Source organism: Mytilus edulis, chromosome 6 (assembly GCF_963676685.1).
Source record: "Mytilus edulis chromosome 6, xbMytEdul2.2, whole genome shotgun sequence".
NCBI lineage: Eukaryota > Metazoa > Mollusca > Bivalvia > Mytilida > Mytilidae > Mytilus > Mytilus edulis.
In genome coordinates, this window is record NC_092349.1 from 84,146,050 (window position 1) to 84,168,787 (window position 22,738).

Consider the following 22,738-nt stretch of genomic DNA (forward strand, 5'->3'; position numbering starts at 1 on the left):
AAAAGGAAAAGGGGGGGGGGAGTATTTTGATAATTTATGTGAGCCAGAAATTTTTCCGCGCAAACGTTTTATTTCGGGTTTTTTTTTCGATGCTGGTAATCAATTTTTTTTCAAAATTTAACACTATAATGTATGGGGAAACTCTTGATTTAGAATATTTTTATATCATCTATGGGACCTTTTTTTTTATCCAATTGGGGTTCGAAATATTTCCATCCATACACACCCCTTTCCCCCCGATTTGAAGTCAAATGGTCGTTTCCTTACTGCTAGAAAAGTTGTCCGAAAACTTTACATTCGGTACTACGTAATGAACATTTAAATGACATAGAGTTTACAAGTGTGAACAAATCTTATGTACAGGTAATTAAACAAGGTGTATAGATGTGAACAAATTTAATGTGAAACCAATGGCCAGTACGTTAAACTAATTGTAAACAAGTGTACTGTACATGGCGTTTGGTGTGAACACGGCCTTAGTTGGAGTAATATTGAAACGAACCACAGTTGACCTACGAAGAGTTTTGTACACAGTGCGAGTCGTAAGAAGAATAAAAGTGAGTACTTTTACCGGAAATTTGTACTTTTCCCATTAATTCTTCTGCCTTATATATCTTAGATTATCAATGATAATGGACAGAATCTGGCAATCATGTGACGTTTTATTTAAACATTATTTATGATTCTTTATTATACAAATGTATCATTATGGTTCATGACTCATGTACTGTCGTTATCCTTCAGGTGCGATAAATTAGTAAAATAAGTACATAATATCAAGGATTTGTATAGTAAGACTTACTATACAAATCCTTGATAATATCGAGCGGGGTTAGAGCTCAAATCCTCAGCGTTGACTGTAGTAACTACTTAGACAACTCGGCCACCGAGGTCTCGTCGTGTATTTTGGAAGAAAACTATTCAAAGTATATTTAAATCTTGTACACAACTTAAATTTGTGTATAAAGTGTACTAACGAAATCATAAACTTAAAGTGCACACAAAATTTGTAGTCATTACTATCAAAATTAATTGAAAAAGAGACAAACAAAAAAGATATCATGAAATATTTTTTGCGAAGTTGAAATAGATGTAACAATACATTGTTTCTTAATTGCTTGCTTATTGTTATGCTGAAAAAATCTTTGATGAAAATAAGGAACAAGCATAAGTCAAGAAAAAATGGCAGACTGAGACTTAGGTATATGATAATAATCCTCATATATTTGCTTAAAAAGATGGAACTGACCCTTAATTATATGTTAACTCGACACTTAATTTCTAAACGAAAACAGGCTGGGTTTATTTTATTCTTTCTTCGTTAATGGTAATCTACGAATAAAGTTTAAAACTACTAAAATTTCGATATTTCGAACTGGTTATCCAGTAGTGAAGTGGGAAGCTGGAAGATTGCATGTACAAATCTCAAAGCTTGAGTTGAAAAGATAATTTCCTATATTAACTTAACTTTAATTTCAAAAAGAGAATCTTGAATATATGCAAAACTTTAATTAAAAACAATGTTTGTTGATTTTTAAGGAATATGTGTCCTAATTCAGCCACCATCCAACACACACTATGCGCCCAAAGCACCAAGTTATTTTTGGTAATTCATTGCAAGAAATTTGTGTCGAGGATTATATTTGGAGAAGGAAAAAAAGCGGTCCGTTATTTTGCATGTCGCGGGCATCAACATTGCGAGCTGGCATATATATCACGTATTTCCTCCGTCTATAACCATAATGGTAACTTTTCTGTTTCTAACTGGCTGTGGTCATTGCATTGACACCAAAATTACACCCTATTAGCGCATAATAATGTCTCCACATGCCATATTTTCAAGACTTTTTTCACTCTTTTCCGATTGAAAAGATACCAAGTGACATAAAAAAGATAATTTTCTGAAATTATCTTTCATATGGATCCAAACATATCTTTGTGGGATCTTTGGTGCGAATGAGTTTCGATAGTTTTTTTACAAACAGTTTAGATCAAATTTGGCGGAACGTGAAAGGATTAAAACATTCTCAGCCTAATAGGCTAAAATTCATTTTTCTAGTGACCTTATTTACTTTTTATTTTAAATAAGAGGTCACTATTTCAGATCTTAAATTTGCAGTAAGTATTTTCCAAATCTGTAAGATGTAAATAAACTCATCATAGATACCAGGACTAAATTTTGTATATACGCCAGACGAGCGTTTCGTCTACAAAAGCCTCATCAGTGACGCTCGAATCCAAAAAAGTTTAAAAGGTCAAATAGAATACGAAGTTGAAGAGCATGGAGGACCAAAATTCCTAAAAGTTTTGCCAAATACAGATAACGTAATGCATGTCTATTTACAGTTGTCTGGTAGTATAATTTTGATTAAGATATTTGTCTCCGTTGTCTCCTGTATTTCCTTGTTGTAAATTCTTCTCTTTGTTAAATGAACTATTTCTTTCGTGTTTTAGGGAAATGTTGGTGCTGTTGGCTCTGAATTCAATTTTGAAACGGCCTTAACCAGTGCAGCTTGTGGAGTGTCATATCCTATCGGCGCAATGGAGTTTCTTATGGGTGAATGTTTGATATGATATGATATCTGTTTTCTCTAAAAAGGTGTATGTTAAGAAGATATGTTTCAGCTCGTTTAAGCGACATCAATTTGGATTTAATTTCACTACTTGTATCAAAAATATGTTTACGTTTAATGGACTTTCTCCAAGGCTTACAAATACGTCTTAGTCAATTTGCATACAATCATATACGAGTATGGTGGTGCTTAATGAAAAGTAAGTTACACTGACGGTCATTGTACAACCTTTCGTTTGATGTCAGTCTGTTAACTCCTTATTTCATTCAGAATATTTCACGCTGAAACTCAAACAAAATATATGTGAAAGTAATCTAATTTTTGAACTTATTATGGGACTGCTATTCTTTTTAGCTTTTTCCTAGCACAGAGTTGTCTTATAGTTGTTAATGTCTGTGTCATTTTGGTCTTCTGTGGATAGTTGTCTCATTGGTAATCATACCACATCTTCTTTTTTATATTGTAGTAGTGCAGATAACATATATTTAGAGTCTTTAAATGTAAAACTTACCTAAAACCTGGGACATATATTCGAATAAAGTAGTCCTAAGTTAGAAGTACACAAATACACTATTTTATTGATAGTGCGGTCAAATGATTAAGGTTTGATGAGTGACATTTTTAACGTCTAACACGTGAAAGAGACAACGCTCTTATTTTCAATGATTCGATAGATTATAAATTCATTGATCGTTACAAATATGGTCATTAATCGATACATATATACATTATATATATATATATTTAATTAAAGATTCAGATAATTCAAGAAATAATGTGTGGAATAAAACCAGCCGCATATGGTAAATGTTTTGCTCATTGTTGAAGGTTGTACGGTTACCTTTAGATGCTAATACCAACCTTGTTTGAACAATTGAATTGTCTCATAGGCGATTATTCCGCAACTCCTTAAAACTAAATAATTCACGAAATCTTACGTGGAATATAAAATTGGACGCAGGGAAAAACAGTAAACGAGGTCTGGCAAAACGCTACAAACCACTGGCATTTTTAATATTGACAAGTAGGTGTAACAAAAGTTCCTCTAAGAAAAATTAGAGTGAACGAGGAGCACGACCCCACACTGAGGCCATAACTTGAATAACGCTTCCGCGGTACTCGGAGGATAAAATTCAAAACTGGTAACACTGATGAACCGGTCGCTCTGGTAAACAAGAGAAAGCCGTTTATAAAAAACACAACTTCCCTGTGGTACCACAGGGGAATGTTTTAACATATGGTCTAACGTAGAATTATAGGGTCATGACCCCTCTGTCATCTTACTAGATCCCGCCAAATGAGAAGGTTTATACACTCTCATCCCCAACGAAACGAGTTTACTACCCGTACTAAAATACTACTAACTCATCAATTAGGAAATACTCGACGGTCAGATCTTACAAACGACTTTAAAGCTCCCTGAACATTATTTAAAAAACATCATTTAATTTACCTATATCTGACAAGTGCATCCCGTCATGCCTGAACAAATCTCTTTCTTGAGCTTTTATATTTGGATGGCAAATTGCAAGGCCATGATTTAATTCTTCTTTGAATATTTAACGAACAGCTGTATTTACTCGTTTACGAGTAGAATTGATAGTCACCTGATTTTCTGCCAAGCGCCAGTATCTACGAGGCAAAATGTTACTCCATACCAAGGAGAGATTTGGCAATAACACATGTAATCGCATATAAATGTCCAACCCTATCTGCTCAATAAGCTCTTTTCCTTTGATTAAACCCAAACTGTTAGAACCCAAATGTATGATCAAAATTTGTGGAGGTGGATAACATCTAAGATTTTCTTCATCTGAAGGTAACAAATTTTTCCATTTCTTCCCTTGCTGGCCATACCAATGAAAATTATAACCTTTTGACTGTAATCCGAGGTTTTGACCCCCTGTTCTTCTCTTAATGCTTCTGGTCGCCCAATATATAATAGATATTCCCATGACTCAAACTTGACTGGGTTCTACAATGACAAAAATTCTTAAAAGTCCTGTTTTGTTTAAACCTTCACAAAACATATTAAAATACAGTTTCGAAGATATTCGTATCTATAAAATCTACCAAATCCGAATGTAAATCGTGTATGCATCAGACACCCAACGTCCCCACTTCTTAATTTCTGAATCTGAAGCCCCCATTCTGCTATAATGCGATGCTCCGCCTATTCTAAACGAATGTGATCGGATGTGGTCTTTAACGCCACAAAAATACAGGATTTTCTTAAGTATAGAAATAAACTGAAAACGATTCAATGGCGACCCATTGAAATGTTAATACAAGGGTTTGTCAGTAGCAGGTTATCTAATTCCCGAAAAGGCAAGCAACATGCTCACAGGACAAAGATCTGCCTCCCTTTGACGAATAACCAAAGTCGGTGAAATACCTCTCTGGTCAGTTTTCGAACTGCAAATCTTCAAATGCAATTCATATTTACTATTTGAAAATGTCAATGACAGATCATTTATAAAAATTGTGTGGGCTCCGATATCTGTACTCGTATCGGCGGTGAGCTCACATATTCTTAATAAAGCAAAAAATGCAAGACTAAATGCAGAAGCGAACAGACAAGATTCATAATGAAAAGGGCAAACGGATGGGAGTGATCGTATAATTTTGTGAAAAATTTCTAAAGTAACAGAAGCGCGAATATCTGATAATTTGCGACTCTTCCTTCGAACTCCCTCTAACATTTTAGAAACTATAAAAGTACATGTGGTGTCAGTTACACATAAGAATTTATCTTTATGGCTAATCCCGGATAAGTATGTATTGATTGTAGATGATGTTAAACCAGAATACGATAAATAAGCTATAAAACGAGTTAACACACCAATTTGTATAGGCCATGATACACTGAAGTCATATTCCTTGCTAAACTTTGCTAACGACTCTAGTGCTGCCTTGTAAGTTTTCCATGTATTTTTCGCCATCGAAAAATGTACCAATTTTGCAACTTCCACGTCTAGAATTTCCATAGTAGGTTTGGCATTGGAGTAGGTTCCTTATCTGCTTGTGGTGCTAACTGTCTGAAGAGCTGCCAATGCCAACGATACAAAGCGTCAGTAATTACATTCCGGCTACCCGAAATGTGCTAAGCCTTTATCAAAATATTATTTTTGAGGGAAATAAATACAAGTTTTCTTACTAAAATATCATTACTCTAGCAGATTTTGATGACTTTTTATTCAAAATTGTACATCAGTTTAAAGCCAAAACGTAATCCATTAATCAATTCGGCGGCAGCAGCTATTTTCGGATATTCCAACAAACATTTTTCGACTTCACAAACTTTGATAGGGGAATTTCAAAACCTAAAGAGATTGATAATTCGAGGAGGAATGCGAATTATTGCTCATGACTACAGACGATGACTGACTTACATTCCCCGTCACCACGCACAAAACCCACAATTTGTGATCAATGACACCCAAGGAAGATGATGGAAAGCGTTCTTTTTTTAGTCGGTAATGATCATCGTACACGGCCCAATCGTTATTAGTACCCTTAGACGCCTTATCGAATGCTTTGCATACATTTCAAATACTCTTGGGCTTTCATATGCCATTTTTCTAAGAGAATTGCCATATAGATCATAAAGGCCGAAGTCCAAATTTCTATATGGTTTAAAGAATCTGGTTTCTTATTAACCACAGTCAGGGCACCTCCTGTCAAAACAAAATCGCCATCCAAAGTAGAATCAGAGCCCAAATCTGCAGTTGATTTTAGCAATAAACCTAAATGAATAAACTCACCCCGCCAAATTTTTCCCTTAATCTTTAATGGAATATGAGCCCCAATCGGATCAAATATTCTAGGAATGGTTTCCGGAATGTGATTAACTAAGGAAATTTCATTACTGGCCAAATGCGAGCCTGTAACTAGCGACTGGGACCTCCTACTATGATTAAAGGGGGTGCATTTTGGTACCTTGTATGTGTATACATGCCATGACTATCTTGAATCGATGGGACCATCTCGACTTGGGAAACTATACTAGAATCATTATCGGCTGCTCTACTGTGGATTGTTGTGGCGATTTCGTGTGATTCTCGTCGACGAGGCTCTGTACTCGACATCGGAACTCTCGAAGACGACGGTCCAGGAATGGCTACTGTCACAGGGTCCAACTCCGCACGGTCACTATGGATTTGGTTGGAGGCAATACTCTCGTCTCCGCTTTCATTTACCATAACTTGAGTTGAATGAATACCCGCCGCAATAATGTTCTGATTCCCACGAGGAGCCACGAGTCTTCCTGGATCAGAATGCACATGACTTTTAGTAACGTTTTGTCTTTTACGCTTAGAAGTAGCCTTTTTCTCTGCACCATATTGAAACTATTAGGCTGTTGCCTAAGTCTTTTCTGAGGTTTCATCTGTGTTGAGGATGGAACTTATTTTACAAAACAAATTGAACAAGCTTCCCGTTCAAACGTTAGAAAATTTGGAAGCAGTGGGAAAGCCAGTGACATTGAAGAGCTACTTCCGGTGGTCACGCGGGAAAGGGGAGATAATCTAAAAATTTTGAGGTGGCGCTGTAGCCAGCGTGTAAACAAAAACATAGCCTGTGCTTCAGACAATAAATTTATTAAAACAACTAAACATCCATCAGTATTTGAGGTTAATTTTTCATTAGAATAGATTTTTGTCACACGACTGCCAAAATAGGTATTAAAATAAGTGCTGTATTACTGAAATATGATAAATCAAAAGACGTCCTCCGTAGATTTCCAAAAAACCGCGGGTAATCCCCCTGTTTGCTAGGAACTGACACAAATGCATCCTAAAGCTTTTCATTGGTCGAGATATAAATAAATGTGACCCAGAAACATATGGGCACATGACTATGTATAGGATTCCCCGTCTCTCTGAGTCTTGTTTACATAATAAATACTTCAACCGGAGGTCAAAATTCAACACTTTTCTATAAACTTTTTTGGAGTTATTTCGGCACAAAATTAAGCAAATTATGTCATATTTTACAGTTTTTAACCACGAAACTGATTAGGACAATGAAGGGTGATGATGTTTCCAGGATTTTAAATATATTTTACTTAAAAATGATGATGGGTTGAAGGCTTTACACCGTCATTTGTTGATGTTTTTCATGTTGCTCAGACTGCTCAAACTCCTCGCAGTATTACATTTTCTGTAGTTATTCAATTATGCTGTAGTGTGTAACAGATGTATGTAGTACATTGAAACTAGGTTAATCTATGAACGAATTTGTCCATATAAATGACTTCAGTTGTCTGGAAGAACCCCCCTTTTTTTCCCCAACTTTTCAAAAATTTCAGCTGAAGGGGTAAGTCAAAAGTTATTGTCTGGATAAAAATCCTACGCATGTGCAAAGTGTAAGCACTCAGTTAATCTTTGTTTTAAGCCATTTTTTGTAGGGTAATGGTTAGTCATTCTTTGATTCAGTAAATATTAATCTGAAATCAACTTGTCAATTAAAAAAAGTACCAATATTCTGTTACACCGTTCCGTAATTTATACAGTTCGTTTGATTATATTCTTAATCTATTTATGTGTTCCAGTCTAGGAGGATTATTCATCTTCAACCTCATAAGAACATTAAAACATCGTATCATCGCTACCTTTCCCCTGCTCACACTGATCTCAAACCGAACATTGCAAGGTCATACCAGTTCTGGAGAACTTTTCAAAGGACAAACGTCATCTAGGACACAATTCGTGGCTAACCACAGAGTGAGTTAACTTTACAACATTGTTTTTGAAGCCTTCAAATTACTCTATACATATTTGAACATTCTCTCCGTGAAACACTGGAAATTTAACTGCTATTGAAAGTACAACATTTTCTCGGATTCAACGGACTGTGCTATCTATTACCTTTGACATTTCGTTTTAATAACATTAATTGAACACATTGTAAAATTGTATTCTATTTGTTTTTCAGCTTTTTACCATATCATAGATTGGTTCATAATTAAAGTATCAGCACCTGATAGTCTTTTCTCCCTGAGCCCAATCGTCGGTTATACTTAATGGTCAGGCCATTACAGTAAAAAGTCTACAACTTGCCTGTTGTGTCTCACAGATAACGCCACTCCATGTTAGTTATACAGCTATATAACTACCTACCTGTTGAGCCCTGCATGTACGCGTCATCCCTTGACGTACAGTAAATTGACAACAACTTGTCTACACATCTCCTGAACAGGAAATACAACGGAGCATCGTTTGTAGCTGTTACCTTGACACTACGCAACACAGCTTGTGCGTCCTAGACAGCAAACCAACAACGTTGAACAAACATTGCCTACACATAGTTGATTTACATCATGGATCCAAGTCACGCGGAACAGCAAGAGGTTCAGCCCCAGAGGGAAATGTCACTGAAGAAACAGAAGAAAATCCGTCTAAAACAACAAATGTAGATGAAAATTCCGAGACTAGGCGAGTGCGTGAACTTACCGAAAAGGGACAGGGAGCCTTTATAGAAAAACGGGACAAGTTCTATCACGACTTAGAGGCCCTATGGTCAAACCTAGAATCTCAGTTATTAGAAACGGCCAGGCCTCCTAACGATCTCCAGCAATTGTTAACAGCACAAGATAAAATTGTACAAGCCTGTACTAAGTATCGCAGGCTCACAGACGAGTACTTGACATTTCTGAAAAATACAAAAACATTAGACAGCCTTCAAGACATTGATACGTGCAAATTCTCAACGGATATCCGAATGTCTAAAGTCGAACTGGCAATTGAAACTTTGCACGAGCATCGCCTCAACTTGACAAAGGCTAAATCTACAAAAACGAGGACATCTAAGGGCAAGACCACCTCGCACAGTGGGAGCTCCCACGTCTCTGACATTTCAAGTCTTGCACGGAAGAAGCGTGCTAAAGCAGAGGCTGCCAGAACTCAGATAGCCTTTGCTGAAAAACAGGCCTTGCTCCTAAAGCAGGAGGCAATGATAGAAGAACAGACTCTTTTCAAGCAAAATGAAATAAAGGCCGAGGCAGAACAAGAAGCCATCAGAGCAGATCAAAGAAGCCACAAGCAGAAAAGCCGAGGCGGAGCAAGAGGCTATACGTAGAAATGCCGAGACTGCACACCAGAGAGCTGAAATGAAACGTGAGGCCATACGCAGGAAAACTTTAATGGAACAGGAGGCTGCACGTGCAACACGGGAAAAGGCCGAAATTAAAGCTGCTATGAACATTCTAGAAGCACAAAGAGAAGCTGCAGCCGCAGAAGCCGAGGCTCGTGTCCTAGAATACGACGGCAGCCAAGCATTTAGCGATCTTCCTGATGAAAAGGAAGACCCGCTCCAGCGTGTGCAAGATTTCGTCAATAAACTTCCTGTATCAACTGTTGTAAAGGAAGTAACAGGACCTTAAAAGAAAAAACAAATTCCTGTTAAGATCGAGCTGAGTCACGAAGCACCAGCGTTCGTGCCATCCGTGGCACTGAACTTACTGTCACAGACATCTGCTGTCTTGCCTTCCGATACTAAGTCACCGGAAGTTACATCTATCCCAGATCTGGGATTAGTAACCGGCATACAAAAACTAGGCCTTTCAGATGAGATCCCTGCTGAACACCAAAAACAGGGTGTTAAAGAAGCGATCCCTGTCTTACGCACAAAACAAGACGTTATAGAAGAGATCCCTGTTTCACACCAAAAACAAGGCGTAATAGAAGAGATCCCTGTTGCACACCAGCAACAAATCAATTCAACATCGGAGATTACTAGATTTCTCTTGCGCAAGGACCTGCTTTTCTCCCGATTAACAAGCTTTAACGATCGGGCAGAGTCCTTCCATACATGGAAAGCAAGCTTTAAAAACGTGACAGACGAGTTGCAGGTGTCTGACTCGGAACAGATTGATTTATTGATCAAGTGGCTCGGTCCAGAGTCTGCTAAACATGCCATAAGCATAAGAGCGTCGAACGCCAATAATCCTACAATAGGTATACAAAGATTATGGAAAAGGCTTGACGAGCGGTATGGTGCTCCAGAAATGTTGGAAGCCTCTCTCAGGAGTAAACTTGACAAATTCCCAACATTGACGAATAAGGACAACGCACGTCTTTATGAACTATCTGACATTCTATCAGAAATAGAATACCACAAGGAAAATCCCAAGCTGGGATGTCTGCTAGCTTATTTTGATTCACCGACCGGAATAAACCCTGTCATTGAAAAACTACCATATGGACTTCAGGAAAAGTGGATTACAAGGGCGTCTAGATACAAATCTAACCACGGCGTTGCCTTTCCTCCCTTTACAGAGTTATCTACTTTCATCAGTGAAATCAGTAGAATTAAAAACGATCCTGGATTAATCTTTGGGTCAAAAGTCACACCAAATACAAAAAGTGCTGCGCCAAGGTTCACGTCTTACCCCAAGACTAAAGTTGGTACTCATAAAACAGCGGTTGAGCAGCAATCTGGAGACGCCAGCATACAAGGTCTTTGTATTCTGCACAATACAAAGCATTCCTTAAATGAATGTCGAGCGTTCCGAGCCAAGTCAATAGAGGAACGCAAAAGTCTTTTGAAAGAAAACAATGTCTGTTACAAGTGTTGTGATTCTACCAAACACAGAAGCCGGGAATGCAATGCACGCATAAGTTGTAAAGAATGTGGAAGTAAACAACACACTACCGCACTACACATCACTAGACCACAGCAACCTGCAAGTTCTCAGTCAAGCATACCTAAGCAAGCCTACGGCGGGGAGCCTACAGAATCGGCTGAAACTAAGTCAACCTCAGTTAACTCTATCTGTACTGAGATCTGCAAAGATACATATAGCGGGAAATCGTGTGCTAAAATACTTCCTGTGAACGTTTATCACAAAGATAACCAGTACAAAGTTATTCGCATGTACGCCATCATTGATGACCAAAGCAACCGGTCACTAGCATCACCTGAATTCTTCAATCTTTTCGACGTAAAAGATAAACCGGAGAACTATACTCTATCAACATGCTCCGGCAAAGTAGTCACTTCCGGGAAAAGAGGAAGAGGTTTCGTCATGGAATCAATCAATGGTAATGACAAGTTTGATCTTCCTGTACTGATTGAATGTGATCATGTTCCCAATAATAGGGACGAAATACCTACTCCTGAAGTTACAATGCATCACCCTCATTTAAGAGAACTTAGGGCTAGCATTCCACCAATAGAGGAAAATTGCCAAATTCTTCTCTTAATTGGCAGAGACCTTATAGAGGCACACCATGTCCTTGACCAGCGCATAGGACCACCCAGAACTCCATATGCACAACAATTGAAACTGGGTTGGGTAGTGATAGGAGAAACTTGCATTAACAAGCAGCATGTGCCTCTTGAGTTAAATGTCAAAATAACTAACATTTTACCTACAGGACAACCTTCAACGTTTCAACCATGTACAAGCAAATTTGACATTCGGGAAAACTACACAGACCCCGTTAAGAAAGATTTACAATCGCCACTCTTTGAAAAAACAATGGACGATGATAAGCCTGGAATGTCATATGAAGACAAAATGTTCATGAAACAGATGGACAACGAATTTGTCAGAGACCCGGAAGGAAGTTGGGTAGCACCGTTACCGTTCCGAGTGCCAAGACAGCCATTGCCAAGCAACAAACCACAGGCTCTTCATCGTGCTAACATGTTAGACGCCAGTCTGAATAGAAACCCAGTAAAGCGGGAACATTTTCTTACGTTTATGAGTAAAATCTTAGATAATAATCATGCAGAGCTCGCACCACCGTTGGGCGAACATGAAGAGTGCTGGTATTTACCATTGTTTGGTGTTTATCACCCGAAGAAACCCGATCAGATTAGGGGTGTGTTTGATTCTTCCGCCAAATGTAATGGAGTTTCACTCAACAGCGTCCTGCTAACAGGTCCAGACTTGACCAATGATCTCTTGGGAGTACTGCTGCGTTTCCGGAAAGAAATGGTCGCAGTAACTGCAGACGTTCAACACATGTTTCACTGCTTTGTAGTGAGAAAAGACCACCGAAATTATCTGAGATTTTTATGGCATAAAAACAACGACCTACAAGAGAACCTTGTCGAGTTCCGCATGAGAGTTCATGTTTTTGGAAATAGTCCGTCACCTGCCGTTGCTACGCTTGGACTCAGAAAAGCAGCTCAGGCATCAGAACAAGAGTTCGGCAGTCACGTGACTAGCTTTGTTACAAGAGACTTCTACGTTGACGACGGTCTTACGTCATGTCCTACCAAAGAGGAAGCTGTTAAGCTCATGAAGGACACACAGCAAGCATTAGCAAAATATGGAAACTTACGCCTTCACAAGTTTGCCTCTAATTGTGCGGAAGTTATGTCTGCATTTCATGCCAGTGATTTGGCTTCAAATCTTAAAGATCTAGACTTAGAATGCGACAGTAAACCCTTACAACGTAGCCTTGGACTCAGTTGGGATGTAAACACTGACAATTTCTTATTTCAATTATCATCTGAAAACAAACCAATAACTCGGAGAGGAATTTTATCGACGATAAACAGTCTCTACGATCCTCTTGGATTTTTGGCTCCTGTGATTATAAAAGGGAAACTACTATTAAGGAAAATAGTATCAGAAACCGTCGATTGGGACCAACCTCTCTCTGATGAAACAGCAGCGGAGTGGAAATCTTGGAGAGATACTCTAATTGCTATCGAAACATTACGCATTCCACGTACCCACGTACCGTATCTCAGCAAAACAGCCACAAAGGAGTTGCACGTCTTCTCTGATGCATCAGAAAAAGCCATAGCAGCTGTTGCATATCTACGCACGACCGACAGTAGTGGTGAACCTAACATAGGGTTCATTCTTGGGAAAGCTAAAGTTGCACCAACGAGTGGGCACACTATTCCACGACTTGAATTATCTGCTGCTGTATTAGCAGTTGAGATTACACAAACCATTGTGGATAATTTAGATTTACATATAGACACCGTGAAATTCTACACAGACAGTAAAGTTGTCTTAGGTTACATCAGTAATGAGACAAGAAGGTTCTTTATCTATGTCGCCAATAGAGTAGAGAAAATAAGGAAATTTAGCTCTCCAAGTCAATGGAATTACGTACCAACTAACCGTAATCCCGCAGATTCGGGAACAAGGTCCGTACCAGCCCACGAAATTCATAGCAGTGAATGGTTATTGGGACCAAGACAACTTCTTTCCTCAGAACAGAAGAATTCTGAGGACATATATCAGATCCAGAGGAAGTTGGAGAAATTCGTGCAACTGTTAATGTTGCAAAAACATTTGCCACACTTGAACATAAAGGTATCGGAACTGAAAGATTCAACAGATTCTCAAACTGGACATCACTTGTGCGAGCGATAGCCTTTTTAGAACGTTTCTCCCGTTTACATGGGTCAAAACAAGCAGCACCAGTGAATTCTCTGGAAGGATTTTCGAATGCCGAAAATTTCATCTTAATATCTGCTCAATTGGAAGTTTACGGAGAAGAAATAGATTGCATTAAACGTCGGGAACAAATTCATAAGCGGAGCCCGATAGCTAACTTAAATCCGTTTTTGGACGAACGAGGACTATTACGAGTAGGAGGTCGTATTGCTAAATCTGACTTAAACCTCCGTGAAAAGAAACCATTGATCGTCCCTGGACGCCATCATATAGCGACATTATTAGTCCGACACTACCATGACAAGATAAAACATCAAGGTCGCCACTTCACAGATGGAGCGATTCGATCCGCAGGATTCTGGATCGTCGGAGCAAAGCGCTTGATCTCTTCTCTCATTCACAAATGTGTGATATGCCGCAAACTAAGAGGAAAAACTGAGTGTCAAATCATGTCTGATTTGCCAGAGGACCGTCTTGAACCGTCACCTCCGTTTACCAACGTTCGAATAGACACATTTGGACCCTGGACAATTGTTTCACGTAAAACACGTGGTGGATACGCAAACTCAAAACGTTGGGCAATTCTTTTCACATGCTTAGTGACTAGAGCTGTTCACATCGAACTAATCGAGGAAATGAGCTCTTCAGCCTTCATAAACGCCGTCAGAAGATTCGCCGCTATAAGAGGTCAAGTTAAAATTTTCCGATCCGACCGTGGAACAAACTTTATTGGCGCAATCGACGATCTAAAGATTGACTCAATCAACGTTGAAGATGGACTTCTCAAGAACTTTCTGTACAATTCTGGTACAACTTGGATCTTCAATCCGCCGCATTCGTCCCACATGGGTGGAGCCTGGGAGAGAATGATTGGTATCACCAGGAGAATTCTTGATTCTATGTTTCTAAATGCAGCCGGAAGAAGCCTTACACATGACGTGCTCAACACACTAATGGCAGAAGTTTCAGCAATAGTGAACTCTAGACCTCTGGTACCGGTATCAACAGATCCAGAGAATCCGTTAATACTAACTCCGGCTATGTTATTGACACAGAAAACCGACTACATATTCACCTCAGATCATCTTGGAGAATTCGATAAACGAGATCTATGTCTTGCCGAATGGAGACGAGTACAGGCTCTTGCCAGTGTTTTCTGGTCCCGTTGGAGGAAAGAGTACCTGCCGTTACTACAACAACGACGAAAATGGACCGAAGATCGCCGTGATCTCATCGAAGGAGACGTCATTCTTCTAAAGGACAAAAACCTTTGCCGTACCCAATGGCCCGTTGGAATCATAGTGAACTCATTTAAAACTTCAGACGAACATGTCCGAAAAGCAGAAGTGCGAGTAATCGTTAATGAGAAAGCCACAACCTACACACGCCCTATCGTGGACATGATTCTTCTCGTAGAGAACAACTCTGTGTAATTATTTGTATATATTTTGGATTTATATAGTGACATTCACATGTGGAATACTTATGGAATAGTGATATCAGATAGACATCAGACGGGGAGTATTCTGTTACACCGTTCCGTAATTTATACAGTTCGTTTGATTATATTCTTAATCTATTTATGTGTTCCAGTCTAGGAGGATTATTCATCTTCAACCTCATAAGAACATTAAAACATCGTATCATCGCTACCTTTCCCCTGCTCACACTGATCTCAAACCGAACATTGCAAGGTCATATCAGTTCTGGAGAACTTTTCAAAGGACAAACGTCATCTAGGACACAATTCGTGGCTAACCACAGAGTGAGTTAACTTTACAACATTGTTTTTGAAGCCTTCAAATTACTCTATACATATTTGAACATTCTCTCCGTGAAACACTGGAAATTTAACTGCTATTGAAAGTACAACATTTTCTCGGATTCAACGGACTGTGCTATCTATTACCTTTGACATTTCGTTTTAAAACATTAATTGAACACATTGTAAAATTGTATTTTATTTGTTTTTCAGCTTTTTACCATATCTCAGATTGGTTCATAATTAAAGTATCAGCACCTGATAGTCTTTTCTCCTTGAGCCCAATCGTCGGTTATACTTAATGGTCAGGCCATTACAACCAATCAACAAATATTAATCTAATGCATCTATAATTTTCACTTGATTTTAAGTATTCGTTCTTGTTGTTTATATAAAAAAAACTAAGCAAGTTGGAAGTTGACACTCACACATTTTTATAGCTTGATGTCTGTCCTGTCCCTATCATGCATATCAAGCAACATGGTGTACACTAACCATTCATGTTTGAGTGGGTCTGGGCCGTGGGGCATGTTTAACTCTTGAGAACTTGAGATTAACATTCAATAGGAATGCACAATGCCTAGTACATCCAATTCTTAATACATGTCAGAGCTATATGACCATTTAAAGCATTAACAAAATGCTGTATCACTTCTAAGGTCTACTTTGAAATTTGCATATGAAAGTCTCACTCTGATTTTGGGGATCCTGTTTTGTTGCATTGATATTAATGCTTGACCCACATTTTTATTTTACACCAATCTACAAGAAAACAAAGCTTGGACACAGGATCTATAGTTTAATCAGAATCATACCATTCCTATATCTGTGTGCTGATTTGTTTGCAATATAATACTTTTTCACACATTTTTCTCCATTCTTAAAAGCACACAATTGCAATAATTTGCAAAATCATGTGATAACATATAGGAAAAGAGCACCAGGACATCTCATTCCTAATACTACACAAGGAGCAGGATCTACTTACTCTTCCAGAACACCTGATATCAATTGTATGTTGTGGGTTCAAGTTGCTCAGTTTTCTTTTTTCTAATTTGAATATTAGTTTAGACTTTTCATCAAAAAAGTATGAAAAAAAGAGTGACTACTGAAAATGATTTATTTAGGTGCAGGGGTTACCACACTTCAGAAAAACAGTGAAAAGTCGTCATGATAGGCCATTTGAGAGACCTCAAGGATACCTCACTATGTCTAGGAGAACTGAACGATTTTAAAACCTTTCTATTTCAGTCCTTCACACCTAATCAATCATTAAAGACCATCAAGTTTACTTTTTATATCTTTGATTTTTTTTATGTCTCAAATACTACAGTACATACATGTATATGCCTGATATCAGTGACGGATCCAGAACTTTTTCTAGGGGGCTGCTGACTGACTTAAGAGGGGCCCGCTCCAGTAATTCCCTATTTAATCAACCACAAAAGGGACCCCTATGAATATGCTAGCTTTGCATCTATGAATCTCAGGTTTTTCAATGACAATAAGTTTTATTGTATTGCAACAGCATTATTGTCTCATGTACATTTACCCCTCGTTATCAATATAAAATGGTTGAGTGTTTCACATTGTATATTTAAAAACATATAAAAATGTTTAGAAATAAACGTTTATTAAATGATAAATAAATACAGTCATAAAAATAATGTTAAAATGAAACATACGTGTAAAATATTTTAAATAATTTAAGAGTATTATTGTAAAAAGTCCAAGTTAAAAGTAAAATCAAGTCAAATAGTCCTCTATCCCATACATGTAAATCCTCAAAATAGAAATCCTGCTCTTCTTATTCCTATTGTTATCTGAAAATATATAATATATGCAGATGATATTATCAAATGAAAATAATTTCGAACTTTTCTACAGTTGTTATATGAAATTATAATATATTTTAATTGTCTACAAATTTCTATGTGGTCCAAGAATGAGAAGGTTCACATTTAAATTGGAATTGAATGCTTTTTATTTGAATTTTACTAATGGAAAACTAATCAGATGTGAATAATTGCCAATGAGACAACTATCCCAAAATACTCATTTGGAGTGGATATATAGAAATGTATAGGCATTTTTTTGCTACATGAAAGCCTTTAAACATGAGAAAATCTCATAATGTATATACTATGATTGTTTTCAGATGTGTGTTATCATTTCATTTAAATTGAAATCTTTCTTATTTTAATCTTAAATAATCAAAAGGAGGTTTATATGATTCAACAAAAATAAAGAAATTATTTTAGACTTTTTATGTAAATAATTGATATATTTTTACTGACTTTATATTATATGTCAAAGAAGGAGGTGGGGGATGTTGCAGGGGTCCTGATCCCAAAATCCTGGGCTAAAAACATGATCTTCTGAGGTCCCAAATTAAAAAAAAAAAATCACGAAAGAAAATCCTGAGCTTAAAAACACCCAATCCAAACGTCCCGAAAAAGTCCTGCCCTCCATCAAGAAAAGTTAATAATCATATACAGCAACACAAATTTTCTATTTATTTATTCATTTACTTCAATATCTTAAATCCATCAACATAATAACATATCAATCTTTTTAATAGGTATATTAAATAATGTTTAAATAAAGTATTACTTAATATGCAACATTAAATTATCTTACATGTATCTGTTATTTAAAAGGTAACTTTTCATTCAATCATTCATATCTTAAATTCTTCATACCAGTAATAGATATTAAATGTATCCACCACCCATAAAACCTGGCCCCAACACCTAGCCAATACTGAACATGCTGAATGTGGCAATAAAATTCAACAATAAATCACATAATTTGTTTTTTTTTTGCATGGAAGGAGGGACAGAATTTATACTGTCCTACTGGTTAATATTTCATATACCTGAAATCTTTAAAAGATATTTTACATAGATATAGGAAGATGTGGTGTTAGTGCCAATGAGACAACTCTCCATCCAAATAACAAATTATAAAAGTAAACCAATATAGGTCAATGTACGGCCTTCAACACGGAGCATTGGCTCACACCGAACAACAAGCTAAAAAGGGCCCTAAAATTACTACTGTAAAACCATTCAAATGGGAAATGCCTATATGCACTATTCAGCAAAAATAATAGTTCTGTTGTTCAGATAAACAAGGGTCTGGATGGGGTGTTTTCCATTACTTTATCATTTATTCTTTACGCTCATTTGTCTCTATTTTTTTTATACTTTTTGTCCATCATTTCTCTTTTCTCAATATATAAATTAGCACATCAATAGTTCAAATAATATTATGACGTCTGGCTATGATGTTTTATAATTTTTTTCTGGGATGTGTAGGAAGGCGTCCCAGATAAAAAATAAAATAGCCTTGTCAGACGTCATATTATTTTGACTAGCATGTCATTTGCTCTATTCCTTATTACAGTCAATTTTCTCTATTCTTTGTTCCTTTAGTCATAGTTCTCCAATTTTTTTTATACTTTTAGCCGTAGTTCCCAGTGGCATATCCAGGGATACGGTTCCGGGATTGGAATCTCCCCTTTCTATGGACAATCAATGCATTTGAAAGGGTACATTTAGTTGGAACCCCCCTTTATCCTGGGTAGGGAACCCCTTTTCAAAATGGCTGTATCCACCCCTGGTTCCCTATTTTGTGAACTCTCACCCTGTACTATCTGTAAGAAAGGATGGATAGAGGTTTAGGATAAAATTAAACTATACTTATGTAGTTGTTATATTTTTCCTATAATTTTATTTTGTTTGTTTTTGTCACACACTTTTTGGGTTCAAAAATAATAATATAAAACCATTTAATTAACCTTGATACTATTCGAGACAACCAAACAAATCAGCACAAATGCTTAACACAACCGTAATAATTTAATTAAAATTATAAAGCTAACATTGACATGCCAAAATTCAAGTTTTAATCAAAATTGAAGTCTCGGGCTGAAAAAGGGGCGTTTATTTCGTGTGAACTGGGGGAATTTAATGGATTTCAGCATCCTAAAAGAGGCAAACATATAGCCATAACCCGATCTGATCAATGAATTATGTTATGGATAATGTTGATATCTTTCTACTAACCATTAAAAGTAATAATAGTAGGATTTCGTGAGCTCAGAAACCTTAATCTGTTGAAAAATGGCGTCGATTTATGTGCTTCCTTTTCGCAGCCTCAGTTACAATTTTACAAGGAGTGATGGGTATTTATGCAAATATTTAGGGACTCCTATCATCATAGATACTATTTTTGGTCATTTTATATTTAAATAGCCAATAGGATGCGAATGTGTCAGTTATTTTCAGAAGCGGAAAACACCCGCCATATTTTTATCTTCCAAAATAACAACGTGTCTTGCCAGTTTCAGATGTTTGTTTCTTGTAAAATAAAATCTCCTAAGAAGAAAATATAGCATAGTCACCTGTAAAACTTACCTATATAACTAATTAATGATGAAATGACACAAGTTTAATTGTCTTTAATAGTAAATTTCTTGAAAAATCACACGTACACGATGTAAACAAATTACCGAGATGGCGCGATACTGTCGCCGTCTATGTAAAAATCGCGATTGTCGCCCTTGATTTTTTGGCCGTTACGTCATATGGAAGGAGGCGCAGAACTGATCTGTGGCTTTCCCACTGAAGTGACGTCACAATACACTAAAGTCACGTGACAGACACGTGACAGACACGGTCAAAGTTCAGAATGCAAAGATAAAAGGAAGGACTCGAGAATAAATACGAAAATATTACTTTCATTAAACCTGTATTATCAGTAAACCGATAGACATTAATATATATATAAGTTCCTATAATTTTGTAAAAATCTTGAACTTCATCCAAATTATGTATTATTTTCAAGGCAGCTAAATTCAATTGAACATAAACATTGAGCTGCAAAAGTTTCTTATTATCTACATCCGATTTCACCTGGATAGATGCACGCTTGATAAAGCTAGTAAGTCTAGCAAAAAAATGCGTTTATTTTCATCACTTTGTGAATATTTTAAACATTCTTATGTTTACAAACTAAATAATTTTACTAGTGTGTTAAAATACATTGTTAGGCAATCTATATATATATATATATATATATATATATATATATCGTACCAACGTATCGATCAATGGATAAGTTTGAATTAATGAACATGTCTGTATCGATCAATGAATATATCTGTTTGATCAATGAATATGTATGTATCGATCAATGAATATTTATGTATCGATCAATGAATATATATGTATTAATCAATGAATATATATGTATTGATCAATGAATATATATGTATTGATCAATGAATATGTATGTATCGATCGATATATATATATATATATTCATTGATCGATACACTCATATGCATTGATCGATACCTATATATTCAGTGATCAATACATATATATTCATTGATCGCTATATATATTCATTCATCAATACATATATATTCATTGACCAAACATATATATTCATGGTCATTGGTCAATATATACATATTCATTTATCGATACATTCATATTCATTGATCGATACATACATATTCATTGATCAATACATATATATTCATTCGTCAATACATATATATTCATTCATTAATATTTGTGTAATGCAGTTCATTCATTAATACATATATATTCATTGATCGATACATATATATTCATTGATCAATACATATATATTCATTGATCGCTATATATATTCATTCATCAATACATATATATTCATTGACCAAACATATATATTCATTGATCGATACATATATATTCATTGATCGATACATACATATTCAATCTATACCTTTATATTCATTGTTTAATATTCTGTTCATTTCAGGTAGCGAAAACAGAATAGGACTTTGTAACCTTCTTTTTCCTACGACATTTGAAAACTGGTTTTATCTCCTTACTAGTGGTAGAAATTCTTACATTCGAAATTGTAAATGCAAGGTATACAAATGTGTGATTAAGAGCATTTCACTGAGTGGAAGGGGACATAAATTGTTTAAAACAGTGAATTTACAAAATAAGAAATACATTTCATAAGTGTTTTATGTATTATAATGCTTTGCTCCAATAAGCTAAATATAAACTGTCATGTGTGTTTCCGTATTACTTATACGTTAACCTCTTCAATATATCGCAGTGAAATAAAAGCAAGTATGACGGTTAGCATGGACAGCGTATACATAGTAACAAACTCTATAACGTATTTGATTAAATTGTCTTTTTGCAGGTTCTTGAAGAGTTTGAAACATCGCCGCCAATGAGTTATAAATTGTCAAACAATTCAACAGAAAAAGAGTGTTACCGTAAGACCGCCATATGCAGAAGAGCACAAGGCGGCACGTGTGAATGGAAGAATGATGATCAATGTCCATAGCTGATCAATCAAAGTTCTTCTGGTGTATTTACAATTTTTGAATAAAGAATTATAGATAAGGAAAGATAAATATATTCAGTTAGTCTGGCAAAACAGCCGTTGGACGTTAGAGCAATCTCGGTTACCTTAAGTTAGTTAGTTTTCTTTTTTGAATTGTTGTATACACTTTGTAATTACGAAACGTTTAATAGAAGAGAAGACGAAACGAACCGACAATACCATACCCGTTGCCAGGGGGGTTCGGGTGACCCCCCCCCCCTTTAAAAGAAATGAGCACAAGTTATAGTCAACATTCTGTTCGAACTGTGACTGTTAAAGTCGAGTTCATGAGTCCATATTACAACACCCCCACCCCCCTTTTTTGGAAATTCCTGGCTACGGGTCTGAATACTAATACGACATTACTAAAAGACGATAAACGACAGTATACAAAACTCAACACAACATTATAGAAAACTAAAGACTGAGCAACACGAAACCAACCAGAAACCGGGGTCGATCAAATGTGCGCCGAAAGGGTAAACATGTTTTGCTTCACATGTAGTACCCATATAGCTAACTATGGAATATGTTTTGTTCATTTAGAAGGCTGTAAGGTGACAAACAATTTTAGTTGTCTCGTCGAAATACTTGACGGCCAAGAATGAATTAGGATCTAATGAAAAAAGC

The 22,738-nt window shown here is 36.5% G+C and overlaps 1 protein-coding gene across 1 annotated transcript; it reads left to right on the top strand.

Moving 5' to 3' along the window:
* Positions 1–452: 452 nt before the first annotated feature.
* LOC139526696 (uncharacterized) lies at positions 453–22,127 on the top strand. The gene is made up of 4 exons (XM_071321856.1): positions 453–557; positions 2,455–2,557; positions 21,524–21,636; positions 21,923–22,127. Exons 1-4 carry the CDS (start codon positions 453–455, stop codon positions 22,067–22,069), a joined length of 468 nt encoding a protein of 155 aa, XP_071177957.1. The 3' UTR covers positions 22,070–22,127.
* The last annotated feature ends 611 nt before the right edge of the window (positions 22,128–22,738 follow it).

Coding starts and splice junctions, on each gene's coding strand:
- LOC139526696 (XM_071321856.1), top strand. CDS start 453: ATGGCGTTTGGTGTGAACACGGCCTTAGTTGGAGTAATATTGAAACGA. Junction 2,558..21,523: donor CGCAATGGAGTTTCTTATGG/GTGAATGTTTGA, acceptor TGTTCATTTCAG/GTAGCGAAAACAGAATAGGA. Junction 21,637..21,922: donor TTCGAAATTGTAAATGCAAG/GTATACAAATGT, acceptor GTCTTTTTGCAG/GTTCTTGAAGAGTTTGAAAC.